Source organism: Bidens hawaiensis, unplaced genomic scaffold, assembly GCF_021521415.1.
Source record: "Bidens hawaiensis isolate Kalapana, Puna unplaced genomic scaffold, B.hawaiensis_p1.1 tig00016121_1, whole genome shotgun sequence".
Lineage (NCBI taxonomy): Eukaryota > Viridiplantae > Streptophyta > Magnoliopsida > Asterales > Asteraceae > Bidens > Bidens hawaiensis.
Genome location: NW_027492466.1, coordinates 245,418 through 253,803, shown reverse-complemented (window position 1 = coordinate 253,803; position 8,386 = coordinate 245,418). Strand labels below are relative to the sequence as shown.

Below are 8,386 nucleotides of genomic sequence, written 5' to 3'. Positions count from 1 at the left end.
TCCCGCGTACCTTTTAATATACGGTAACCACCCCTTTATTTTATCTACACCCATTATAAGTACTACAAGACTCATTCGTCGATCACCAAATATTATTATTATTATTATCTTTATCTCGAACTATTTTGCTCCGTAGTCGCCTCAACGACGATTGATTCTCTTGTGAGTAATTCTGGCTAGGGTTTATTATTCTGATACTTAATTCTTTTGCTCTATTTCGATACCTAATTTCATGTTTCGGCCTTTTCTTTTATGCCAACTGCGAGGCCTTTGATTATAGATTTATTTATTTATTTATTAAACAAGTGATTATAGCATCATATATTTATGTACGTGTATGATTTCAATGGACTGGTTTAACATTTGCTTTGTGAATGCTAAAGTAGTGACAATGCCATCAAATTCAAATCAACCAACAAGGAACTGGTTGGAGCTTCCTTCGGATTTAATGTTCAATATCCCCCAACGAGTTGGTGCGATTGACCGACTTGAGAATGCCCAGTTAGTTTGCACTGCATGGCGTGAAATCTGCCATGTGGAGGGTCGTTTATGTGGATGCATTTAAAGAGAGACATAGAATGATGCGATATTCGGACATGTGTATGATTGCTGTGAATAGAAGCCAATGCCAGTTGGTTTATTTAACCACTGTTTGTGTTAATGCTATCAATCTTCTTCCTTATGTTGCTGATAGGTATTTTTATTATTATGTTACGAGTTTTGGTTTTTGGGTATTATAACAGCCATAGTATTTCTTTAATCAGTCATTTTGATATTAACAGATCAAGGCAGCTTAGGCGTCTGGAAATTGTACCACATTACAATGATCTTAACGAAACCTGGAGTGAAGTTTTCAAGAAAATGCCGTTATTGGAGGAGCTCAACCTTGTGTCATCAAATATTAGGAAAGAAGATATTGAAGCTGCTGGGCGATATTGCCCCTTGTTAAGAACACTCAAAGTGAACAAAAGCCCAGTTATATCAAGTACGTGGAGCAGTACTTATAATTATATTCATAATGAGTTAGCTGTATCGATTGGGAAAAACTTACCTGAGTTGACTCACCTTGAACTCGTTGGGAGCAGTATGACAAACATTGGGTTGCGGGCCATTTTGGATGGTTGTCATCGCCTGGAATTGCTTGACCTGCGTCGGTGCTTGTACATTGATCTAAAGGGAGAGTTAGGGAAAAGATGTTCACAACAGATTAAACATCTCAAACTTGCTGGTGATCCTCTTGACGGGTTACCATATATTAGTTATGGTTTATATGAAACTCGTAATTTTGATATTAATGGTTTATATGTAACTTATGATTTTGATATCTGATATTAATGGTTTATATGTAACTTATGATTTTGATAATGGTTTAATAGACCCGTTTGAATAATTTGCTATTAGAAAGCGAATAACTTGGGTAAATTCTAAAGTCGTTCGTTTTGGATTTGACGCTTGTTATTGGAGTTGAATTTCATTTCTTTCTTTGTTATTGGTTTAGATCAGTCTTACGAAATATGAGACCGATTTGCTTAACTTGATTGTTATGTTGTTTAAATCATGAAAAACACAAGGAATATGTATCAACATTGCTATATAATTAGATGATTCCAAATCGAGTAAAGTGACCACACACGGGTTGTCTTCATAGTTATGCACACATTGTAATTAATGTGCAATCATTATTGTAATGCAGCTTTTCTCATTTGTTATGGTTAGATAATCTCAAACCCACAAATCGACGATTTTGAGTTTGGAAAGTCGTCTGAAATAGTCGTGGTTTTTGATGGCTTAACATTTATTATTATTTTTGTTTTTTTTTTCTTTTCTCAAATGAAGAGAAAATCAATTACATTCGTAACCATTTTCACTTCTACACTCACTTTATTTGTTTGGATTTTGTTGAATTTCTAACTATCAAAATATGTCTACAATGTTTTCATTTCACTTGCCAGTTGCCACAATCACCTATATAATTCTAGTCTCAAGTCTACATTATCGTCCATTTTGGGATTGGAGCCTTCAAAAAAGACGTCATTTTACACTAGGATGAGCAAATGGTATTGGGTACATGTACTAAACTAAACTGTACAATTTTTTATACTAATTCGATGCACGCTTTTTGCAATTTTTGGAATCAGTACGTCCAGTACCGGGTTGGTATTGTACCACTATTTTGGGTTGATTTACCTTCGACTACCGTACTGTACCGAGCTCTTTTGGTGCGATATCCTTTTCTTTTCCTGGATCATGCTATCTGTACTGATTCCGCGGTTCAATACGGTACTGATACCAAGCTCATATCTATTTTACACATGATGATATGACTCGACTTTATGTCAAATGTATACAGATATTTTTTTAATCTTCAAAACATATAATTAGTATTAATTACAACATAATATAGAAAACATTCTCTGTATTTAAAAAAAATGGAAATTCCACTCGGTTTGAGTGATATAAATTGATTGATATAGGAGTCAGTCGTCGATCATCTCAAACTAATATGTTCCGTTGGTAATCGCCTCCAACCAACGACGATTCTCTTTCTCTTGTAATAATAATAATAATGTGAGTGTTCATCTTTTGCTTCTGTAATTACTTGTTCATTTCATGATTTCTTACTATTTTCTTTCTTTCTTTCTTTTTCGATCTTCACTGCTTGATTGATTCTAGGGTTTATTAATTTACTCTTATGCCCAATCCGATTAATCCCAATTAATCGCTAGTCCCGACCCCATCGCCCGACTAACGACTTGCAATTTCTACAACCCTGCATGTAGATAGACGATCTGTTGTTCTGTGGCTTAACATGTATAGATGACTTCTTTGAATTTACAAGTTTCATGTAACAACCCAAGTTTTAGGGCAATTTTTTTGTTCATGTCACATACATATAAATCTATAGATAAACAACACTATATAAAAATTTCAACAAGTGTTGTGAATTGGTTCCTAACTAAGCCTAGTGGGCTTGACATATACACTACTGGTTCATACTCAAACAGCCAAAACCCAACGAACATATAACAAATCCAAAACTCAGTTAATATGTTTAACAAAAAGATGTTAACTAATCTAATCCAGCACGTTTCTCATGTGATACTCAGGAATGCAAGGCATATAAATTACTAACAATATGAATACAAATATACAAGTATTACATGATCCACAAATTTGTCAATAGATAATTAATTATATACATATGTGATTACGTGCACACACGTAAATTATTTATAACTTAGCCAACGCGCCACTGTATATATTTCATATATTACTATCACATATATATTAATTAGTATATATATATATATATATGATGATTATCATTACAGAACTGTAAAATTATTTAAGATCTTGAAGGAACCCTTGAAAACTAACGTTTTTTATAAAAATTTTGTATGTTAATGTTCTTTGAGATTAGTTTTATCCTTTTTTATATCTATATCTACAATTACAATTTTGAAAATTAGTTTTTATACATATTTATGTTTTGTTTGACACCTATGTAAATTTGTTAGTACATAAATTTTACATATATGTACACTTGTGATTAATATATGTAATCAATTTTTTTTTTATAAAATATGATAAAACTACTCTTAAATAATGTTAATATATAAAAAAAATTAAAAAATTGTTTGGTTGTTAAGGGTTCCTAAGAGTTCTTAACTTTTTTATAGTTCTTAAATGATACCAACCCTATATATATATATATTAGACTTGGGCAACATTACAAAGGCATGTATAATAATAATAATACATAATGCATTACTCAATTTCCTAGTTTAAGATAAAATTTCTGAAATATGATAAATAAGATATTGACTTCCCAAATCAACCACCCACCCTGGCCATCGAACTCCAAACACACACACATACATTCTAACTGATTTTCTTTTCTGTTTCCTTTTTGTGTTTAAAACCATTATTTACTTCAAAATTCAAAGCATTTTATATATTGCAAAACCCTTAAAGCTTCTTAACAACATTACAAAAATATATCTTCTTTTTTTTTCTTCTCTGGAGCGAGCCTCTTCATTATCTTTTATTAATAGTATTGTTATTAAAACCTAATATCTTAGTAAATCTAACTAAAATCCTTAAGAATCCACCAAAATCTTCCTATACTATCTCTAAAACCCTACTATATCTCTTAAAGATTTAACCAAATCAAATTGCTTGCAAATCTTCTATAATATTTTCCCATATTCCTGCAAGAATCCACCAAAATCCTTCCATATCTTGTAAATTCCAATGTTTGATGTAGGAAAATCAACCTTCTGGCCAACCATAGTCCATACTAAGACTTTTACAACTCTATAAGATCCTTCAAAATAATCTTCTGATCATTCATTCTCCTCAACAGTCCATTACTTTGTCTCAGTTTCCAGCCATTGAAACCCCTCTTGAATCCCTTAATCGACCCTAGGAAATATTACCAGGTGTTCATCTACTATACAAGTCATAGCAATCAAGAGCAATATCCATATTGGTGTAAGTTTCATCCCTAATAACTTTGATTCTAATTCTCAAGCATAATCTCTCTTAAACCAGCCCTACATACGTCCCAGGAACCCTCTTTATTTGCTGTTGTATACGGCCAAGAAGATCCCAAGAAACTGTGATCGGGTTCCTACATTCACACGCCTTCTTTTGAAGCTTAATATTCCAATGTATTGATTTCGGGTCAAATCATCACTAACCTACTTTCACCAAAGACTACCGTCTCTTTTGGTCTAAATGTTGACACAAGAATATTCCAAATCGATCCCGAGGTCATCGTCACCAGCAAGGTCACTTGGACCATCTAGTGGCGTGCCCTCGTCCTGGAACATCAGCCCCTTTTATTATAGGTATGAACCTGAAACCGTTGCTTTTGCTTATATCGATTAAACTATATATGATTTTACATACACACTAGGCACACACTACATCAAACATACATAATACTTCAAAAATGATTATTTTCACTCATTATGACTACTATAATCTGTACAAAACAGTTTCATGCATTAAAAACGACACACAATCAAACGGTTAAAAAAACCGACAAGTTATGCGAAAGAAAGCAGGCATGAGCTAAAACCATGATTTATCTTTGAAAAGTTCTAGAAGTAATATTTTCAAACAAATATGTGTATACAATAAGAATTTAGAAGAAAATTCACTTTGTTTTAGTGTACGAGTAAATCACACATGTAATTAAAAACCTGATATCAAAATAATATTAACAATATCAGAGTTGGACCATTGCCCAAACTTATATATACTGCTAAAACCAAAACCTATAAGTCATCCTAGTATTTCTATAGTAGATTATAACTTTACGGAGAAAAATAACAATACGATTGCGTTAGATAAAAGTGGTTAGACAAAAACTAAAAACTAAAAACATAAAAAGTTATATTATTTTTCGTACAGATTACAATTCTCACAAAAATCAAAAATGGGAAGAAATGATAAATGTTTGAACCCAATGTCTCTTAAAACCACATAATAAACGAATTACGGTAAAAAGGAGTTTCTAGAAATTTTTACAGATGCATGGTATTTCAACTAAATTATGCTTAAAAGTATTATAAAATGATATCCTAATGTTTTTTATTTTTTTTCTCTTTAACTGATAAACTGTATCCTAATACCAAAATCAACACATAGAAACGTATATTTTTGAACCACATAAAAATACTTAAATCCAAAATCTTATTTCACTACAAACCACCACAATCCCAAACAACCTTAGTTAAGGTATATTAACATATACAACTTAGGTCACCTGCATGTTTACTATAACACATATTACTTTTAGTGACATGCTACATGAATATAGGGATTTTATCGGTTGGAGCCGTTTCCAGCATAGCATACAAGGTTTCTATAATATTTTTTTTTGTCTTCACGCATAGCCAGGTGAGTTCATGCACTACCCTATTTCTTAAATTTTTGGGTGGATACATGCTTCCATATGTTTTTAAACTTACTGGTGTATTATTAATCAAGACCATTTTAGCTGCCAAAAACAATCCCCGACTTTTTAGCACAATCATTAACTCCGAAAGGAGCCACGGGATATATGGGTAGTACTATCTGGGAGACCCCCGCACACAGTGGGCCTATATCATGGACGACCTCCCACTGAATGATAAATGGTTATCTTGTGACATATATCTGCGCATTTTTGTATCTTATGTTGGCAGACATAAGTAAATTGACCCATAACAATAAGGGGTATGGGTAAGGGGTATATATATTTTAGATGTTCACAGGTCGTGGACACAGGTTTGATTGTGAACTTGCTTAATGTGCACCTTACTATTTAGATCATTTTTATCTAAATGCTTTCATAACTTAAACTCATGAACTCACCAACTTTTTAGTTGACCAAATTATTTTAAGCATGTGTTCAGGTACTTTTGTTCGGATATGGAGATTTAGAGTCTTAGACAAGAACTCGTTTGGAGATAGAAGATCCTTTTAGAAGACTTATGTCGAACCGTAGAGCTTAACCCGAAGAACTATGATGGATAGTACAACATTTTCACCTAATTAGATGGTAGTTGAATTTCTAGCTTTGTAGTTGTATTAGACATTTGACTTAGTGTCTTAATATAAATTTGTTACCTTATTTTCCGCTGTGTTTTGGTTGGTATTCAGTCGTCACGTCCAGCCCCCTAGTCGGGGTGTGACATTTCAGTAGTTCTAGAGTTTCTTGTATAATCTATTATTTCTATTCTGACATCTTATGCTCTATTTTGTCGCTTAATTTCATGTTTCTGCTTTACTTTTATGCCAATCGCATGTTCTTGTTTTGACTGCAAGTTTGTTAGGCCATTTGATTATAGCATCATATATTGTGTATAAATTTAATAGAGTGGTTTAACATTTGGTTTGGTTTGCTTTGCTTTGTGAATGCAAAAGTGACAATGCTAAAAAATCAAATCGACAAAAACACAAGGCGGTTTAAGAACCCAAACAGGAATGGCGACTGAAGCAACCAACAAGGAACTGGTTAGAGCTTCCATCGGATATAACGAGGAATATACTCCAAAGAGTTGATGTGATTGACCGAATTGATAACGCCCAATTAGTCTGCACTGCATGGCGTGAAATCATCAAGGACCCTGCCATGTGGAGGGTTGTTTATATGGACAGATATATAGGTGGGCATGGAAGGATGCAAAGCACCGACATGTGTAAGGTTGCCGTGCATAGAAGCCAAGGCCAATTGGTTGATTTAACCACCGTTGGTTTTTGTGATAACCATCTTCTTCAGTTTGTTGCTGACAGGTATGTTATGACTTTTCGTTTATGTTTAATTTAGGAAAAATATGTCTCTTAACAGTCAGATTACTGATATTAACAGATCAAGCCAGCTTAGACGTCTAGAATGTGTGCTGTATTTTCATTTCTTTGAAGAAATCTGGAGTGAAGTTTTCAAGAAAATGCCATTATTGGAGGAGCTCAACCTTGTGTCAACAAAAATTTGGAAAAAGATATTGAAGCTGCTGGACGATATTGCCCCTTGTTAAGAACACTAAAAGTGAACCAAGGCGCAGTTATATCGAGTTCATGGAGCAGTAATGATGATAGAATTCTTGTTATTCAGAATCAGTTAGCTATATCGATTGGGAAAAACTTACCTGAGTTGACTCACCTTGAACTCGTTGGTAACAGCATGAAAAACATCGGGTTGCAGGCCATTTTGGATGGTTGCTGTCACCTTGAATTGCTTGACCTGCGTCGGTGCTTGTACATTGATCTAAAGGAGAGTTGGGGAAAAGATGTTCACAACAGATTAAACATCTCAAACTTCCTGACGATCCTCTTGACGGGTTACCATATATTAGCTATGGTTTATATGAAACTTGTGATTCTGATGATGATGACTATTAGTGGATGATGGATTTCACGGACCTGTTTGGATAATCTGCTATCTGAAAGTAAATTCTAAAGATGTTCGTTATGGAGTTGACATTTGTTCTTGGAGTTAAATGTCATTTCTTTCTTTGTTCTTGGTTTAAAATTAGATCAGTCTTACAAAATATGAGACCAATTAGCTAAACTTTGAATAAGAGTTGACTGCATGAGTAACAGGATCTTGTGCTAAGGTGGCGTTCGGATTTTATTTCTTATGGGTATTGTTTTGATACTATTACTTGAAAACTGCTGCTTTGTTTTCACACAGAGTTTGGGTATCATTGGTGTTTTGATAATAGACTTGCATAGGAATGTGGATAACATTAATTCACCACCCCCTCCTTTATCCCATTGTTAAGTTAAGAAATCTAACTGACTGCTAGTATAGTCGCTAAACATGTGCTAGACTCAAAAGTCAAAATGAATATATGATTAAAATGAGTTGCTGAAATAAACATGGCTAACAGTG

The 8,386-nt window shown here is 33.5% G+C and overlaps 1 protein-coding gene and 1 long non-coding RNA gene across 2 annotated transcripts; both read left to right on the top strand.

Annotated features, from left to right (window-relative positions):
• Positions 1 to 346: 346 nt before the first annotated feature.
• Positions 347 to 1,329, top strand: LOC143550649 (putative F-box/LRR-repeat protein 23). Its single transcript, XM_077041263.1, has 3 exons — positions 347 to 501; positions 620 to 694; positions 783 to 1,329. Exons 1-3 carry the CDS (start codon positions 347 to 349, stop codon positions 1,327 to 1,329), a joined length of 777 nt encoding a protein of 258 aa, XP_076897378.1.
• Positions 1,330 to 2,702: 1,373 nt separating this feature from the next.
• LOC143550635 (uncharacterized) lies at positions 2,703 to 8,146 on the top strand. The gene is made up of 3 exons (XR_013138365.1): positions 2,703 to 2,845; positions 6,695 to 7,287; positions 7,364 to 8,146. It is a non-coding gene; the product is annotated as an uncharacterized LOC143550635 (long non-coding RNA).
• Positions 8,147 to 8,386: the final 240 nt, after the last annotated feature.

What these genes read in the sequence shown, in the direction of transcription:
- LOC143550649 (XM_077041263.1), top strand. Translation starts at nt 347, where the DNA reads ATGGACTGGTTTAACATTTGCTTTGTGAATGCTAAAGTAGTGACAATG. An exon ending in GACCGACTTGAGAATGCCCA is followed by an intron (nt 502 to 619) that starts GTTAGTTTGCAC and finishes TGCTGTGAATAG; the next exon opens with AAGCCAATGCCAGTTGGTTT. An exon ending in CTTCCTTATGTTGCTGATAG is followed by an intron (nt 695 to 782) that starts GTATTTTTATTA and finishes TGATATTAACAG; the next exon opens with ATCAAGGCAGCTTAGGCGTC.